This window comes from Aotus nancymaae, unplaced genomic scaffold (assembly GCF_030222135.1).
Source record: "Aotus nancymaae isolate 86718 unplaced genomic scaffold, 86718_ANA_hifiasm-v0.15.2.pri h1tg000020l, whole genome shotgun sequence".
Lineage (NCBI taxonomy): Eukaryota > Metazoa > Chordata > Mammalia > Primates > Aotidae > Aotus > Aotus nancymaae.
The window spans coordinates 56,434,592-56,454,196 of NW_026988432.1; the positions used below are offsets into that span (position 1 = coordinate 56,434,592).

General features: G+C 39.8%; 1 protein-coding gene across 3 annotated transcripts in view; it reads left to right on the top strand.

Annotated features, from left to right (window-relative positions):
- Window positions 1–17,959, top strand: part of CLUL1 (clusterin like 1) — a 30,713-nt gene extending 12,754 nt beyond the window's left edge. For 2 of the 3 annotated variants that reach the window (XM_021673886.2, XM_021673885.2), the window contains exons 6-8: window positions 3,102–3,239; window positions 10,490–10,704; window positions 14,172–17,959. In XM_021673886.2, the coding sequence (XP_021529561.2) occupies window positions 3,102–3,239; window positions 10,490–10,704; window positions 14,172–14,363 (545 nt within the window). In that variant the 3' untranslated portion in view covers window positions 14,364–17,959. The remainder of the gene's footprint in view (window positions 1–3,101; window positions 3,240–10,489; window positions 10,705–14,171) is intronic. The other variant, XM_012445033.2, reaches the window with a different exon arrangement.
- Window positions 17,960–19,605: the final 1,646 nt, after the last annotated feature.

Below are 19,605 nucleotides of genomic sequence, written 5' to 3' on the forward strand. Positions count from 1 at the left end.
TCCTGCCTCAGTCTCCCAAGTAGCTGGGATTGCCTGGCTAATTTTTGTATTTTTAGTAGAGATGGGGTTTCACCATGTTGGTCAGGCTGGTCTCAAACTCCTGACCTCAGGTGGTCTGCTCACCTTGGCCTCCCAAAGTGCTGGGATTCCAGGTGTGAGCCATTGTGCCCAGCCTCAAATGACTTTAAATAGAGAAGGTATTCTGGATTATCCAGCTGGATTCAATGTAATCACAGGGTCCTTAAAAGTGGAAGAAGGTGGCAGAAAAGAATGAATAGCAATGGCTGCAAGAGAGGAATCTGGCCCTACTTTGATGACGTTGAAGACAGAGCAAGGCAGGCTTGAGCCGAGGAATGTAAGTGGCCTCGAGGAACTGGAAATGGTAGAGAAATGAATTCTCCTCTAGAGCCTCCACAAAAAACTAGCCCTGCTGACATCTTGATTTTAGCCCAGTAAGACCCACTTCAGACTTCTGACCTAAAAGACCATCCAATAATGAGTTTGTGCTGTTTCAAGCCACTGAATCTGTGGTGGTCTGTAACAGAGCTAATAATAATAGTAACTGACCAACATTTACCAAGCGAGTTCTGTGTGGCAACCTTCATGGATGGGACTTACTGGTCATGATTGTTTAAGGTGCCAAAATTAGAAAAATAGCTAAAACTGAATTCTGAACACCATTCAAAGGACAGCAGAAATTTGAAAATCAGAAATATCTTGATAATTAATGTTATTATTATTTTTTTTTAGTATAGTTTCATTTTGGTCTCATATTTCTTTCCTACCTTGGTCTTGCTGGACCTCAGTTCCTGAATCTGTTGAAAGAGAATAAAGTAGCTCTTGGAATTGTCTTGACTTGTCTCATGAATCTCTGGAAAGAACAGATGAGATCATGTTTTACTGAAGCTTGACCAGTGCTGGGGGCCAGGAGATCTGGTTCTAATCCCTCCTTAGAGAGTATCAGTTGACATTAATTTTCCCATGGAGGAAACAAACAGGCAGGAGGGAAAGTAGATGATTTATCTTAGCAACAATCGGAAGTAGCTTCCTAGAAAGGTTCCGAGGTTCTGTCAAGGCTTGACTAAGTAAGGTGATGAATTATGCTGTGGGTGCAGGGTTGAAAATTAGTGTCACATGGGCCTGGAATTTGTCATCCTTTGTGTACCTTCCAGGTATTAATATAGATGCTAGAGATAAAATGATGATTATGACACAGCCCCTGACTTCCAGAAGCTCAGTCCAGAGAAAGGAGAACAGATTAGTGGAGAATTACATCACCATATCTGGGTGAAAAGGCAGAAGAAGGTACAGAAGAATGACAAGATTAAAATGGCAAAACCAAATCCCTTCCCTCAAGAGATTTAGTGTATAACGGAAAAGATAAGAAAGCAAACACGGGCCGGGCGCGGTGGCTCACGCCTGTAATCCCAGCACTTTGGGAGGCTGAGGCGGGTGGATCATGAGGTCAAGAGATCGAGACCATCCTGGTCAACATGGTGAAACCCCGTTTCTACTAAAAATACAAAAAATTAGCTGGGCATCGTGGCGTGTGCCTGTAATCCCAGCTACTCTGGAGACTGAGGCAGGAGAATTGCCTGAACCCAGGAGGCTAAGGTTGCAGTGAGCCGAGATCGCGCCATTGCACTCCAGCCTGGGTAACAAGAGTGAAACTCTGTCTCAAAAAAAAAAAAAGAAAGCAAACACTACATAAAGTAGAAATAAATTCACAGTGGAACTCCTCACAGGGCGTTATGCGAGGCAAAGAAGAAGGTCTCGGAAAGCAGCTGGGAGAAATTGACTTTCTAGTCACCAAAGGGAATGGGTGCCTGGCACACCATTCCGTCAAACGACGCTTCGCTGTTTTTAAACTAGGGACTTGGCAATTTATCTCAAAATAAAATGTTTCATTTTTAAATGCTGAGGATTTAATCTAACAGAAAATCATGAGGTTGTAAATTAGTAATACGTGTTTCCTAATGTGAACACTCTATTGAGAACTGCCAATTTTCTGTTGGATAGACTTCTCTTTTACATTAACATTTTTATATGGATTGTTAATTCTCCTAGGGGAACAACTTCTCAAAACTTGATCTGCTTTAAGTATTTTCCTAAATCTTTGACCCACTGTTCATAACAGTATATACATCTGCATACTCACACACTCACACACGTGTATATTTGAGAAATGCAAAAAAGAATAGTAATAAAATAGATACCTAACATTCACTTTAAGAAACAGACATTTCTAATGTCTTTAAAACTTCTTCCCAATTAGAGCTTAAAAAAATAAAATAATTATTAGAGGGTTTTCTTAATAGAGAAAAGTGCAAAGAAAAAAATGGTTCACAATCACCTATTTACTTAATCCTATTGATATCAGAAATACTAATGATACAAATAAGACACACTATCTTTAAAATAATTCGAATATGTAAAAGAACAAAATAAATGAAAGCTGCCCTCTCCTACCTTATCAAGTCCTGCTCCTAAAAGATAGTTATTCATAATTCTTCATGATTCCCCCTAGAAAATAGAATTACATGCATTAATATATGCGTGTAAATAATAATAATAAATTTCTAGTAATGAGATTCTTGGATTCAAGAGTATGTGCAATTTTTAATAGATGTCCAGTTGTCCTAGGAAATGACTGCACCAACATGCATTCCAGTGTCTAAATATAGAAAAAAGGGTTGGACGCAGTGGCTCATAACTGTAACCTTGGCATTTTGAGAGACTGAGGCAGGTAGGTCATTTGAGGTCAGGAGTTCAAGTCCAGCCTGACCAACATGGTGCAACCCAGTCTCTACTAAAAGTACAAAAATTAGCTGGGCGTGGTGGTATGTGCCTGTAATCCCAGCTACTTGGGAGGCTGAGACAGGAGAATCACTTGAACCCTGGAAGCAGAGGTTGCAGTGAGCCAAGATGGTAGCACTGCACTCCAGACTGGGCAACAGAGCAAGACTCTACCTAAAAAATAGACAAATAAAGAAATAAATAAGATTTGAAAGCAATGGTAAGAAAAATCAGTGGCATTGTCTCCAGTTCTTTAAAGTGCAAACTCTTACAACACTAATGTGTAAATGTTGTGTTCCCTGTAGCCCCTGACAACGGAGGCCTGATTTCAAAGATGGTACCTGGGCAGGACAGAGGACTGTGTGGGGAACTTGGCCAGAATTTGTCCGGATGTTTCAAATTTCATGAAAAATGCCAAAAATGTCAGGCTCATCTGTCTGAAGGTAAATAATTGCTATTTTTTAAGGGTTTCTTTAGTATTCTGGACAGAGGACAAAATCTCACTCTCACAAGCATTGTGGATTCATTTGCTGTCCTCTAAGCAATCCAAGCACTTTTTTGCAGGCTCTTTTCCTTCTGGGAGTGCTCAATGTCATTCTTTCACTTTCTTTAATTCCCTAATTGTTCTTGTGATTTTTTTTTTTTTTTAACGATTAAAGACCAAACACTAATGTGTGCAAAAGAAAAACATTGAGCAAATTAGGGCAACTCCCTCCTTCTTACAGCAAAGAAAAAGAACCTCCCCATCCCCACCCCTCACCCCCCACCCCTCCCACTCCCGCACCCCTCCCACTCCTCCCACCAGGAAAGAAACCTTCGCATTCTGTAAATCAACGTTTAGACAAGTGAAATGTTTTTTGAAAGTGGCATTGGCTCTTTCCCATTGGTGGGTTAATTAACTAATTAGCATTTAAATAGGGAAAGTGACTTCTCCTCCCAAGCCCCAGGAAGCCTTTTCCCTCCCAGTGTAGCCTTTCCAGTTTCTTCCCCAGGAAGGAAATCATTCTCCCTTTCCTCCATCTCTCCCCTCATTCCCTTTTCCTTCTGACTAAAGTCACTCCTCCCGTCCCACCAGGGCCAAATTACAAATTTTCTTATATAAAACAAGAGTTTTTGATTCCTATGCTTCTGCATTTTATCTCACTAAAGCCCTAGGAGAGGAAATTTAGAGTAGAAATTGGAAGATACAGGAAGGACAGAAATCAACACGTCGGTAAATTCTACCACACTAGCTTGAGATTTTGGGCAACTCATTTATGCTGTCTAGGCCTCAGTTGAATAATTTGTAAAAGGACCCAAGATAACCTTTGGGTTCTAATAAAATTCTTCCATAAAGCAGTGGTCCCAACCTTTTAGCACCAGACTAGTTTCGGTGAAGACAATTTTTCCGAAGATGGTGGGGCAGGGGTCATGGTTTGTGGAGGATCATCAGCCATTAGATTCTCCTAAGGAGCGCGCTCAGCCTAGATCCCTCGCATGCACAATTCACAATAGGGTTGGTGCACCGGTGAGATCTATTGCCTGATCAGGCAGGAGGCGGGGCTCAGGCAGTAAGGCTTGCTCGCCAGCCGCTCACCTCCTGCTACACGGCCCAGTTCCTATCCCGCCGCAAGCTGGTCTCATGGCCCAGGGGTTGGGGACTCCTGCTATAAAGGAAGTTCAGAAAAAATTAGGTTATAGTTCGTTTGCTACAAAGTAACAGCTCTTGTGCCCTTAACTTCCCGCAGTGAAGACCACTGTAATAATTTATATCAACAGAAAGAACAAAAAGTATAGTCATTGGAAACTCCCGTCCCTCCCTGTGCGTTCTCTCCTCGATCTAACAATGAGCAACTTGCAACAGATTTCACTGTTCAGAGCAAAGGGAGAATAGAATTGTTACAATCTTTATGTGTCTACTTTAAGTCAGGAGGTACACGTGCAGAATGTGCAAGTGTGTTACATAGGTATACACGTGCCATGGTGTTTTTGTTTGTCTGTTTTTCGGTTTTTTTGAGATGGAGTCTCGCTCTGTCGCCCAGGCTGGAGTGCAGTGGCGTGATCTCTACTCACTGCAACCTCCGCCTCCTGGGTTCAAGTGATTCTCCTGCCTCAACCTGAGTAGCTGGGATTCTCCTGAATAGCTGAGATTACAGGCATGTACCATCCCGCGGGGCCAACAAATTGTTACAATCTTAAACAGCATAATATCTTAAACATATTGGCTTTTAATGTATCATTAGACACACCACAATACTAATAAAGGTTACCTTTGGGTTTTAAGCTTAAAGATGATGTTTTAAAATACTTCTTTCTATATTTTCCAAACTTTTAACCATAAACATAAGATATTCCTTGACTTAGGATAGGGTTATGTCACAATCAACCCATCATAAATTCAAAAATTCATAAGTTGAACCATTGTAAGTTGGGGACCGTATGTACAGGTATGCATATATGATATTAAAAATTATGACACCCTTAAAACTTATTTGACTTTTTAACATATTACTTGTATTTAATCATCTTGCTCAAGAAGCTTGTGCATTGCATATTAATATTCTCTGTTATGAAACAGGTCTTTCCATTGTGCAAATTAATGCATTGTAGAGGTTCTAAACATCTACATGCTTTGCAACTCAAAAGGAGTAAGGTTCCCTTTCTAATTTTTTTATTCAATTAAACAAAAAAAACCATGAATTTAATAGTCTATTAAATTAGATCATTATTTGAGTGATTATTAAATCTTTTTAGAGTCAACAATACTCCCTTGCTCTTTTTTTTTTTTTTTTTGAGTAGGAGTCTCGCTCTGTCACCCAGGCTGGACTGCAATGGTGGGATCTCGGCTCACTTCAACCTCCATTTCCCAGGTTCAAGTGATTCTCCTGCCTCAGCCTCCCAAGTAGCTGGGATTGCAGGAACCTGCCACCATGCCCAGCTAATTTGTTGTAGTTTTAGTAGAGACGGGGTTTCACCATGTTGGTCAGGCTGGTGGCAAACTCCTGACCTCAAGTGATCTACCTGCCTTGGCCTCCCAAAGTGTTGGGATTACAGGCGTGAGCCACCATGCCCAGCCCCTTTCTCCTTTTTACATGTCACCAGCCTGGGTTCTTATTTCCACTGAATTTTCAGGTTAGTTGGGCTAGTGAGGGAGTCAGTTTACGTGAGTCACAGAACAAGAACAAGGATTGTTCTTTCTCTTCCACTTCATTCTCTCTCAGCCTCTCCTCACCTCAATAGTTGGTCTTTTCTCCCCCTTCTTTTGAAAGCAGGGTAATACCAATGGACCTATCTACTTCTCCACATCCCTCTTGGGCCAAATTTTCTGCAATGGACACATCTACTCCACCTTAGAATGTATATTAGAAAATTTTGACATCTAGAATCTCTTATGACAGTAAAGGGTTTGGAAAGCATTGCTCCAAGTAGCTTTGATTATAAACTGGACCTTTTTGCTGAGTTACCTAGAGCAGTTGAGAGTGCCCTCTCTGCTGGCCAGGTGTGGTGGCTCCCACCTGTAATCCCAGCACTTTGGAAGGCCAAGGCAGGTGGATCGCCTGAGGTCAAGAGTTCAAGACCAGCCTGGCCAACATGGTGAAACCCCGTTCTACTAAAAATACAAAAAGTAGCTAAGCGTGATGGCATGAACCTGTAATCCCAGCTACTCAGGAGGCTGAGGCAAAAGAATTGCTTGCACCTGGGAGGCGGAGGTTGCAGTGAGCCAAGATCAAGCCACGGCACTCCAGCCTGGGCCACAGAGCTAGACTCTCTTTCAAAAATAATAATAATAAATACATAAATAAAATAAAAAAAAATTAAAAATTAAAAAAGAATGCTCTTTATCCTGAATTGCTGACTCAAGGACTCTCTCAGCCTGTTTCATCATTTGGAAGGTGGGAATAATATATCTGCTTCATACACATCTTTTGAAGATTAAATAAAACGTCTGAAGTATCAATGATCCTCATTATTCAAGTATTCATTTTTTAAGCCACAGTTACAAGGTTATATACAGAAACAGAGGTTTTATAACAGAAAAATATACACTTGATATACTGAACTGTTAGAAAATAGTTCCTCTCAAGCATCTATATATGTATCATTAACATCTATTTCTGTCTATCTAGCTAAAAGATTTGATTAATAATCCCTGAATGTCACAAGATAATACATAGTAAATCAGATAATATATTAAAATACACCTGATAATCAATATACACCAGACAGTGGATACAGTATACACCAGATAATACAGTACAAATGCAATGAAAGTTTAGTGTTGCAAAGGTAAAATGTAAAGAATATCCTAATGTGCTCCCATGCTGCTTAAAACTATTATTATAAAATGCATTTTATTGTAAATATATAAAGAATGATATAATAGGCCAAGCATGGTGGCTCACGCCTGTAATTCCGGGTCTTTGGGAGGCCAGGGCAGGAGAATCACTTGAGGTTAGGAGTTTGAGACCAGCCTGGCCAACATGGTGAAACCCCATCTCTACTAAAAATATAAAAATTAGCCAGATGTGGTGGTGCACACCTGTAATCCCAGCTACTCTGGAGGGTGAGACAGGAGAATTGATTGAATCCAGGAGGCAGAGGTTGCAGTGAGTCGAGATCAAGCCCCTGCACTCCAGCCTAAGTGACAGAGCAAGATTCTGTCTTTATTTAAAAAAAAAAAAAAAAAATTAGATTGAGAAACAGAACATTACCAAAATAGACAAAGCCCCACTGTGTCTCCCTCCACATCACATTCACTTCATCTCCTCAAAAGGAAACTGCTATTTTGAATTTGGTATTAATTATTTCCTTGCATTTCTTCTTACTCATATTATATGCTTATATATATATAATATATAAACATGAATACATCATACATAGCAATGTTTAACATTTTAATTTTTGTATTGTCAATATAGAATTTTTAAACTTAAAAATAAGCTTCATACAAACATGAAATGGGCACATGACTGGCTGGGTGTGGTGGCTCATGCCAGTAATCCCAGCACTTTGGGAGGCCAAGGCAGGAGATCACTTAAGGCCAGGAGTTCGAGACCAGCCTGGTCAACATGGTGAAACCCTGTCTCTACTAAAAATACAAAAATTAGCCAGACATGGTGGTACGCACCTGTAGTCCCAGCTACTCAAGAGGCTGAGGCACAAGAATCACTTGATCCTAGGAAGCAGAGGTTGCAGTGAGCCAAAATTGTGCCACTGCACTCCAGCCTGGGCGACAGAGTGAGACTCTGTCTCATAAATAAATAAATAAATAAATAAATAAATAAGAAAGAAAAGAAGAAAAGAAATGGGCACATGTCAAATGTTAATTTGACTATTTCACTTATTTTTTTTTTTTTTTTTTTTTTTGAGACGGAGTTTCGCTCTTGATACCCAGGCTGGAGCGCAATGGCGCGATCTCGGCTCACCGCAATCTCCGCCTCCTGGGTTCAGGCAATTCTCCTGCCTCAGCCTCCTGAGTAGCTGGGATTACAGGCACGCGCCACCGTGCCCAGCTAATTTTTTTTTGTATTAGTAGAGACGGGGTTTCACCATGTTGACCAAGATGGTCTCGATCTCTTGACCTCGTGATCCACCCGCCTCGGCCTCCCAAAGTGCTGGGATTACAGGCTTGAGCCACCGCGCCCGGCCGACTATTTCACTTATTAATGAAGGAAGCAGCAGAGTGTTAGAGCTGGATCAAAGGAGTATAATTGAGACTGGAATGCTTACAGTCAAGGAGAGACAGATTATGAAATTAGATATAAATTAGTTAATATTCTAAAGGGTTACAACTCAATCAAGACAGTTAAAAAGAGAAAGAATTTAAAAAAATTGAAAAAATTCTAAAGGGCAACTAAACTGTAAATGTTGCCATTATCTTTTCTATCAGACCAAGATAATTTACATCTCTACTGGACAAACATTTGCCACTTTTCAATCCATAATTTACAGTCAATTTCATGGAGTCTGGCCCTAATCAACAGTAAATTGTAAAGCCAACAAAGGATCACTTCCCTAGATCATGAAGTAATCTTTGGGTGGGCCTCTTAGACAATAATTTAGTATGTCATTGAAAGGACATGCAAGCCTGGGCAGCATAGTGAGACACTGACTTTACAAAAAAATGTAAAATTAGCTGGGCATGGAGGTGTGAGCCTATAGTCCCAGCTACTCAGGAGGCTAAGGTGGGAATAGCACTTGAGCTCAGGAGTTTGAGGCTATAGTGAGCTATGATCACGCCACTGCACTCCAACTGGGGTAATAGAGCAAGAACCTGTTTCAAAAAAAAAAGAAAGAAAGAAAAAGAAATGAAAGGAAAAATAGCCATTCTTTTGCCTCATTTCCAAGTTCTGGATAATTTTTTTTTTTTTTTTCAAGACAAAGTCTCACTCTGTCACCTAGGCTGGAGTGCAGTGGCACGATCTCAGCTCACTGTAACCTCAGCCTCCCAGGTTCAAGCGATTCTCCTGCCTCAGCCTTTCAAGTAGCTGGGGTTACAGGCATATGCCACCATGCCCGGCTAATTTTGTATTTTTAGTAGTGATGAAGTTTCACCATGGTCAGGCTGGTCTCCAACTTCTGACCTCAGGTGATCCGCCCACCTCAGCCTCCCAAAGTGCTGGGACTACTGTAAGCCACCACTCCTGGCCAATTTCTCTTTCTTAACAATATAAATATTATCTCTTATGTATTCTTCTGCAATATGACTTTTTACTCAGTGTAATGAGTGAAAATTCTTCTCTCGTTCATTAATTCACTGTTGTATGTTGGTCTATGTAGGCGTTATCACAATTTGTTTATTCGTTCCCTAGATGAAGTACATTTGCTTTCAAGGTTTTGCTATTATAAACAAATCTCATACATTTTATCAAACAATAATTTTGTCTCTTCAATCAGCATTTGATTTACTTTGTTCCTTTGTTCTAATACTAAGCACACAGCTATAATTATAATGTCATAATGGTTAAATATAAAATATTTTCCAAAACATCACAAATCTTTTTTTTTAACTACACATTTTTGGTCTTAAATTTTTCTTTTTGAGATGGAATCTCGCTCTGTTGCCAGGCTGGAGTGTGGAGTGCAGTGGCACAATCTCGGCTCACTTCAACCTCTGCCTCCCGGGTTCAAGCAATTCCCCTGCCTCAGCTTCCTAAGTAGCTGGGACTACAGGTGCATGCCACCATACCCATCTAATTTTTGTATTTTCAGTAGAGACGGGGGTTTCGCCGTGTTGGCCAGTATGGTCTCAATCTCTTGTTTGGTCTTAATTTTAAGTGGCTTTACTATATATGGTTCTTTTCCTTTTTTCCCATACTAATTACTGGTACTGGACATATATATCCCAAATCAAATAGTAGTGTTCTTTTTAAGGTATAAATGGGATGTGATGTAGAAGGGGCATAGTAGGGACGTCACCTGTTTTGGCAAATTTTTTCTTAATATAGATAGTAGGCATGTGGAATTTATAACAAAAAGTTCTGTCTCCAGCTTAGTTTCTGTTACGTAAAACCATATAATTAAGTTAAACTGGATCTGGTTTGACACAATGTAGGTGACATTAATAATTACTCCAGAACAACAGGCATAAACTAGCAACTCCCACAGGCAAAAGGGGAAAATAGAGAGTGTAGGGCTGGGACGTAAGCCCATGTCACCCACCTCCAAGTTTCATGGACCTTTTCCTTCTCTGCGTTACTTTCTTCTTTGCTAGACTGTCCTCACATACCTGCTCTGCATACGGAATTAGATGAGGCCATCAGGCTGGTCAACATATCCAATCAGCAGTATGGCCAGATTCTCCAGGTGACCCGGAACCACTTGGAGGACACTGCCTATCTGGTGGAGAAGATGAGAGGGCAATTTGGCTGGGTGTCCGAACTGGCAGACCAGACTCCAGAAACGGAGATCATCCTTAATTCAATACAGGTAAAGGCGAGACCCAAGAGCAGATACGGAGATGACATGTGCACACCTTGATTTCACTGTTAATATACTTATGAATTGTATCTGAATTTGAAAACAAGCTGTAGAGGGTATTCATATTTCCACTGTGACTGCATACAGGCCGACTTGATGTAACGTAGTTCATGGTCTTTAGAAAACAAGAAACTCTATAAAGAAAATCAATTTAAAACACAAAATACTTTCTAATCCAGAAATGGCTAATTCTGCTTAGAGTTATAGGGCTATAACTAATAGAGGTAACCTTGAAGAAATCTGGCCAATGTAGTTTTTAAGAGAGAAGACCTACAAATAAAGCAATTTGAGTTCAAAATTTGACTCTGAGACTTACCAGCTTAGTAAGCTTGGGAAAGTACCTGAACCATTCTAGGCCTCAGTTGTCACCTGTAAAGTGAGATTAATAATAGCTATCTTAACATGTACACCTACAAAGTGACTAGTATAGACTTCTTCCACAAAACAAGAGCTTTGTAAATTATAGCTCTTATTAGTTGCTGACACAATAAAGCCACTGAGTTATCTTGAGAATTAAGCATTTATGTGTTACTCTTCACATAAAAACATATTGCCAGCTGGGCACAGTGGCTCATGCCTGTAATCCCAGCATTTTGGGAGGCTGAGGTGGGTGGATCACTTCAGGTCAGGAGTGCAAGACCAGCCTAGCCAACATGGTGAAACCCTGTCTCTACCAAAAATATAAAAACATTAGCCAGGTGTGGTGATGCACGCCTGTAATCCTAGCCGCTCAGGAGGCTGAGGTAAGAGAATCGCTTGAACCCAGGAGGCAGAGGTTGTAGTGAGCTGAGATCATGCTACTGCACTCCAGCCTGGGTGACAGAGTGAAACTCCGTCTCAGAAAAAAAAAATGAAAACAAAAACATATTGCCATCTTAAATTGCACCGATACCATGACTCCCAGATTCAGTCAATAACTTTCTGCATAACATGAAAGTGACTGACTTTTCTTCCTAAGGCATCCCCACTCCAATACACACACATTACATTAATCTACAAATGCACCAGGCTAGTGATTCCTGATGAGGGTGGTATTGAGGGGTTCCCCAAAAGACCTGGATACAAAAATTGCTAGGCAGAGCAATTGAAGATGCAATATTCTGTGTAGTATGTTATGCTGGTGCCCTACCCAGATCCCTGGGGATCCCTTTTACCAGCTCCCGCTTGTGCTGGTGCTGCTGCTAACTGCTTATCCTTGAAACTTTCTGCAAAGGATTGCTCTTGGTGCACTTACACCCCAGAGCTTCCTGCATGATCAAGCTTAGGCTAAGGTCGTCTGAAGCCATATCCTTGCTTAGCTTCTTTCACTTCTCTAGTTTGCTTTCCTCATCCCCTTAAAAGTTGCACCTGAGAGCATTCCTTTATAAGCCACTTCCATCAGAATCTCAGGCACTGCTTCCAGGAAATTTGACTTACGGTATTCTATAATCCAGCATTTCTCTCTTTTTTCAAAGAACAAAGTTGTGGATCATGTACGATTTGAGAAATAAGTTTAGAAAGTCACAGCAAGCTCATTAGAAAACCAAATTTAAAAACCATACAAAAAGTAGAATAGGAAAAAGTAGAAAATATTAGCAAGCGTTGCATTTCATAAGTCATATGCGCATGATGGAACTTTCATTTCCATTTTGTATGTGTATATGTGTGTAAACACATAAACATGTAGACATACGTGTGTGTTTTGAGTCATGATATCAAGTGTATTCGTTACTACAGACCACAGTCAAAGAGTTTTGAAAGCCACTGTTCCAATCCCTGCCAGCTCTCTTATTCTATAACTCCATCAGATCATACTATAGGAAGGTAAAATAATTCAATATATTTGCTCATCCTCACATATGTAGACTTTTAGTTTAATGATGAAAAAGTCTTGTCTTGAAGAATAAAGCTTGAAGAAAAATGTTAGCAGTGCTTTCAACCTTTAGAAAGCTACAGCCAATAATTTAATTTTTACCATTGTCAGTACTGTCTATTCTGTGCTTCAATTTACCTCCATTCTAGTGTCTCTGAGTAACACTAACAGATTTATCTAAAATTCTTTATGCTGATAACAAAGGCACTTCTATATGAAAACCTCCATATAAAATTATGGTTTTCAATTATAAATTTTTATAACAATTATTACCACTAAAGCACTTATTAGGTGTCAGGCAATGTTCTAAGAACTTTTTCCATATGTCAGATCATTTAATACCCTCATTAACTATATAAGGGAAGTAGTACTCCTTCCCCAGTTTTTCAAATGAGGCACAAAGGAGGTTAAGCAACTTGTCTGAGCTCACACAGCTAGTAAGTGGTAGAATTATAATTCAAATTCAAGCAGTGTTTCTCTAGAATGAGTAAACGTAACCACTTTGCTAAACTGCCCGTGAAGTTACTTTTCTCAAAACAGCTCTTATTTCACCGTGCCAAGTACAAACTCATAAAATAGCAAGTGCTGAAGAGAAGCTTTATCAAAGAAATATACAAATTCCAGCAAGTGAAAATGGTATGGCCCCTGGTTATATAACAGTTACATGAGTGTTTGCTTTAGAATTATTTATACCAAACATAAATACTTTATGCAGTTTTTATGTATGTTATACTCGCTGAAAGAGAAGGGAAAGATTTTAAAATCATTCTCTTAAGGTTACATCAAGTTGCATCAGTTCAGTTCCATTTGAATGATTCAAATAAAAGTCTATGCACTTGAGAATTCATTCAGAGAGTAGCATAATTTTTTTCAAATGAAAGAGGTTCTTATGTTGCCCAGGCTCGCCTCGAATGCATAGCCTCACCTCCTCAAGTGCCTGGACAACTGGCCTGAGCTACTGTGGCTTCCGAGAGTAACATACGTGTTATTCATTAAGAGTAACATAAATTTTGCATTGATTCTTGCCAAAATCACACATACAACCATAAACTATAAATTTCTAGGAAAACTCAGTACAAAACTTGGTGCAATGCAATGAAGTTTGTGGCACAGACAGTAATACTCAGCAAACATCCCACCTCCTCGCTCAAATTTTCCAGCTCCGCTTGTGGTTAAATGTTGCCATGTGGCAGGTTCTGGCCAATGAAGCATAAGTAAAACTGAAAAAGTTCTTTGTAGACTGAGACAGTGAAGAGCCTATGAGTGCTCAACTATTCTCTTTTTCTGCTGAGGGCACAAAGAAAGCCATGGATTCGTCTGCTACAGCTATGAGTAAATGTGCTTCTGCCTACCAGGCTGGTCAGTTTTTACCAGTATGGAGCCCTTGTAACAGACACATAACACGAACAAGAAATAAATCTTTGTTGCATGAAGCCCTAGGAATGCTAGGACTAGTCTGTTACCTAAGCACAACTTAGCCTATCCTGACTAATGTGGCATTAAATTACTATTGAACATGTATTGGGATTTAGTCATCTTTTACTCTACAATCCTTCTTCCATAGGTAGTTCCAAGGATTCATGAAGGAAGTATTTCCAAACAAGATGAAACAATGGTGACAGACGTAAGCATTCTTCCTTCCTCAAATTTCACACTCAAGATCCCTCTTGAAGAAAGTGCTGAGAGTTCTACCTTCATTGGCTACGTAGTGGCAAAAGCTCTACAGCATTTTAAGGAGCATCTTAAAACCTGGTAAGCAGAGTGCCTGGTTAGGAATGCCTGTGGACAGGCATAGTTAATTCCCAAAAGGAAAGAACAAAACCTGTTTCAAAATACCTGGAAAATGTGTTTAACCTCACTCATAAAGACACGAAAACAAACAAGATGGCATTTTCTGCCTATCAAATTTGCAAATTAAAAAAAAAACCACGAAATCTTGATAGGAATGTGATGAAATGGGAATTCTCATATGTCATGTATTGGGAGGAAGGTACATTGGCTTTTTTTCTTTTTGAAAGCTATTTGATTATGCATATGAAGAGCCATACATTTTTTAAATATAATAATTCCACTTCTGAAATCAATCCTAAGGAATAAATCTAAACTTGATGAAAAGTTCTTCCTCCAAGATCTACATTTGCAAAATTATTTAAAATATTACAATGTTAAATGTAATCTTCATATCTTAAAACAAGAGTGTGGTTAAGTAAATTATGGCTAAATACGCTCAATGTGTTTTATGAAACATTAAAAATATTTAAAAATTTTAAATAAGGACTTGCTAACTACTTTAACAAGACCTTTATTATAAGCCAGTCTTGGAGGTAATATTATCATCATTTTACAGAAAAAGATCCTGAGGCTCAATGTCCAAGGTCCAAAGAACAACTTGGGTCAGGGGTGGGAGAGCAGAAAGTGGAACCAGTTCTCTCTCTGATTTGATCATCACACTGTACTGCTTCTTGTTAAGCTATTTGCTCAAAAAATGCAAAATATAAAAATTTGGGTAATACGATCAACCTTAAAAAATAATTACATTTTAAGTTATCATTCATAAGGGACCTTGTTAGTAGGTCACCCACAATGTGTAATTAAGCTAGATGTGACAGGATTTGCTGCGTCTCCCTTTACTTTTGAACTTTGGAGGACTTTTTTTTTTTTCTAGTTATATCAAACGACCAATATTTTTAGCATCTACTAAGTTTAGATACAGGAACTAGGTACTCTGCAAGAGAAAATGAGAAAATTGACAAGATCTTGTCCCCAAGGAGCTTCCTATCTAATGGGGCACAAGACAGACAGACAGACAGACAGACACACACACACACACACACACACACACAACTGTAAAGCAAGGCAGGATTTAGAGAGTGCACAAGAGCAGGCTCTGGGAGTTCAGGGGAGGGAAGAAATTTCTGAGTTGGATATATTCCCTTTTCTCTCTTCCTTTCTCACTGTCCTTCTGTCCCCTCTCTTTTCCCCTTTCCTCTCCCTCCTCCCACTCTCTCCTTTCCCTTTCTTTCCTTTTTTTATTGTCTTTCTTTCTTTTATTTATTATATTTTTTTGAGACAGAGTCTTGTTCTGTCCCCCAGACTGGATCTTGGCTGATTGCAAACTTGGCTTTCTGGGTTCAAACAATTCTCGTGCCTCAGCCTCCTGAGTAGCTGGGATTAAAGGCATGCACTACTACGCCTGGCTAATTTTTGTATTTTTTAGTAGAGACAGGATTTTGCCATGTTGGCGGGCTGGTCTCGAACTCCTGACCTCAGGTACTCTGAAAGTACCCCCTTGGCCTCCCAAAGTGATGGGATTACAGGCATGAGCCACACCATGTCTGGCCTCCTCTCCCTTTCTTAAAAATACATCAATTAATTAAATATATAAATGTGGATACGAACACAGAGAATTAAAGTGTACAGGTTAGAGAGGAGACAATTCCAAAAAGGGGCATGGCATAGGCAAATATGGCAAGGAAGAGTATAACATCTAGGTACTGGGGATGGTAGGAAGTCCTGCTAAGCTGGTCCCCTCCCACTGTGGGGCTTTTGAGATTCCCTGTGTCAGGGCACCTCCCCTCTGTGAGTTTGGATTCTTTCTTTGATTGCAAGCAACCAAGACCAACTCAGCTAAAAGAAATGGAAGGATGCTGACTCCTGAATCAGAGTGGAAGCTGGACAACTATCCCCAGAGCTGGGCAGAAATGAGTCGGTCTAGAGTCCGAGAGGAGGAAACCTATGGACAGCTGCTTCAGGGCCCAGCAGGCAGGGTGAAGCAGCTATAGATGATTTTAGTCCTAGGTCACTCTGCTCAAAACGTGATTTGCCAGGAGGAATCTGGCTGGCCCAGCTGGGGCATGTGTGTCTACCTCTAAACCAGGAGAGAGGGGAGTGCTGGTTGACAGTCCCCGTGTAGGTTACTGAGTTATCAACAGATCTCAGTTCAAATAGTCACTTCTTCAGGGGCAATATACCCTCTCCTACCCATAAACTAGGGCCAACATACCTTCTCTGCCCTTTCATACATGACCATAACATCATGTACCACTCAACTTTTGTAATTTGACATTTACCCATGTGGCTCTTTGACGAACGTTCATCTCCATCCCTAGACCTACAGTCCATATGAGGGTGCCACTGTTCTAGGGTTTTTGCTCTTCTCCTTGTCAGTGGGGACCTAGGACTATGCCTGGCACAGGGCAGACCCTCAATATTTGTTGAATAAATTAATTAATAAACACGTGTAAATGAATATTAGTAGAATACAACAAGAGTAACAGTAGGTGAAGGTGGTAAGCAAAGGTGGGAAGAGGTCGGGGCTCTGAGTGCCCGACTATGGAGTTTGAGCTTCATTCTACAGCGCTGGTGAGACACGATAGGTTTTTGAGAAAGGAAACCTCATGCTGGTCCCCAGCAGGTACTGACTACACATTTATAGCCAAATCAAAGTATTTTCCATAAAGTCATCTACCTCTTTCCAGATGTGGGGACTTCCAATGACAGTGGGAAGTGAGACATTGAGTAATTGAGAGATCAAGCAATTTACTCACAGGCACACAAAGTGATTTTTCACAAAGGCAATGCTAATGTTTTTCTTTTTTATGTATAGTTTTAAAATTCTAAAAATAACAAAATCACAATTACCAAATATTTAGATGACAAAAATTATCCATAATCCCACCATCTTAACACAACCACTATTATCATTTTACTATTTTCCTTTTTCACATTTTCTACTTATTTTCTTAGATTCCAAAAAATAGAATTACTTGTTTAGAGGTTATTAACATCTTATTGTTCTGGATATATATATACACAAGATACGGAAGTAAAAAACAGGAAGAGGCCATCTTACAGGCTCAACAACCCAAGAAAACTGTGAAGATTTCTTCAAATTGTTAAGAATATCCATGCATCTGGGTTTCATATTATTTTGCTATATACAGTATCAATTTTTCCAAAAGCCACGAACATTAATTTTATTACTCATCCTGGACTTTTACTCCAAGAAAAAATACAGTCTGTAAGTAATTTATTAGTATTTTGATCATTGCTGCATTTTTTTTTAAGGTAAGAAGATCTAATGCATCTTATATCCAGGAAGTAGAATTATCTCTTCATCTGGGACCAGGAAATCCTGAAATAAAAAAGGATAATGCAATAAACATAGTTGCAGGAAAGCATGTTAGCTATATAATATGAAGTACTCTTAGTTACTTATGTTGAACAGCTTAGCTATTAATACTCAAATTGAGTTATAATAAAAATTCCTTCTTAAAAAAATCAAATATAATCTGTGTTACATTTTATGATACTTTAGTAGTTCTTTGTATAATGAATAAATACTAAATCACCTAGGTGTCTATGTTCTATCACTTCTACAAACATGTCACTTTCTAATTAACAAAGTGTTCTTCCTTTAGTTTGCTTTTGCATTTAAAATATATATAATTGGCCAGGTACGGTGGCTCAAGCCTGTAATCCCAGCACTTTGGGAAGCTGAGGCGGGTGGATCACCTCAGGGCAGCAGTTCGAGAGCAGCCTGACCAACGTGGAGAAAACCCGTCTCCACTAAAAATACAAAAAAAAAATAGCCGGGTGTGGTGGTGCATGCCTGTAATCTCAGCTACTTGGGAGGCTGAGGCAGGAGATAGCTTGAACCTGGGAAGCAGAGGTGGTTGTGGTGAGCCGAGCTCGTACCATTGCACTCCAGCCTGGGCAACAAGAGCAAAACTCCATCTCAAAAGAAAAATTGTATATATATATATATAAAAAATTATAAATTACATATATATAACTATATATATGTAGTTAACTTTTTTGATTCATTCCTTTTTTTTTTTTTTTTTTTTTTGCTCTTGTTACCCAGGCTGGAGTGCAATGGCGCGATCTCGGCTCACCGCAACCTCCGCCTCCTAGGTTCAGGCAATTCTCCTGCCTCAGCCTCCTGAGTAGCTGGGATTACAGGCAGGCACCACCATGCCCAGCTAATTTTTTTTGTATTTTTAGTAGAGACGGGGTTTCACCATGTTGACCAGGATGGTCTCGATCTCTTGACCTCGTGATCCACCCGCCTCGGCCTCCCAAAGTGCTGGGATTACAGGCGTGAGCCACCGCGCCCGGCTGATTCATTCCTTTATTTAGTAAAGACCAATAGCTTCTGTATAGCTTTTTAAAAATTGCAGTAAAATACACATGGCGTGAATCTACCATTTTAACCATCTTAAAGTGCACAATTTGTGGCATTGTAATGAGTCATGAATAACAGTTTATTGAGCAAACGCTACATGCATGTAGTGTACACATGGCATTAAGTACAGTCACATTGTTGTGAAACCATCACCACTGTCCATCTACAGAACCATTATACCTTCTCAAACTGAAACTCTGTACTCGTTAAGCACTAACTTCCCATTTCCCCTGCTCCCGAGCCCCTAGCAACCACGACTGTACTTTCTATGAATTTGACTACTCTAGGTACTGCATATAGATGGAATCATACAGTATTTGTCTTTTTTTTTCCTCTCTTTTTTCAGATAGGGTCTCACTCTGTCGCCCAGGCTGGAGTGCAGTGGTGCAGTCATAGTGTCCTTTTGTGACTGGTTTATTTCACTTAGAGTAATGTTTTCAAGTTTCATCCATGTTGTCGCATGTGTCAGAATCTCCTTCCTTTTTTAGGCTATTATTCCATTGCATATGTATACCCAATTTTGCTTATTCATGCAGCCATTGATGGGTACTTGGGTTGCTTCCACCTTTTGGCTATTGTGAATAATGCTGGTTTGAACATGGGTGTACTACATAGTTACTTTTTAAAACTGACACAACAGTGCTGTCTTTTGAAACTAATTTTTGTATTTTTAGTAGAGAAGGGGTTTCATCATGTTGGCCAGGCTGGTCTTGAACTCCTGACCTTGTGATCCACCTGCCTCAGCCTTTCAAAGTACTGGGATTACAGACGTGAGCCACCAAGCCTGGACAAGACTCTTTTTTTTTTTTTT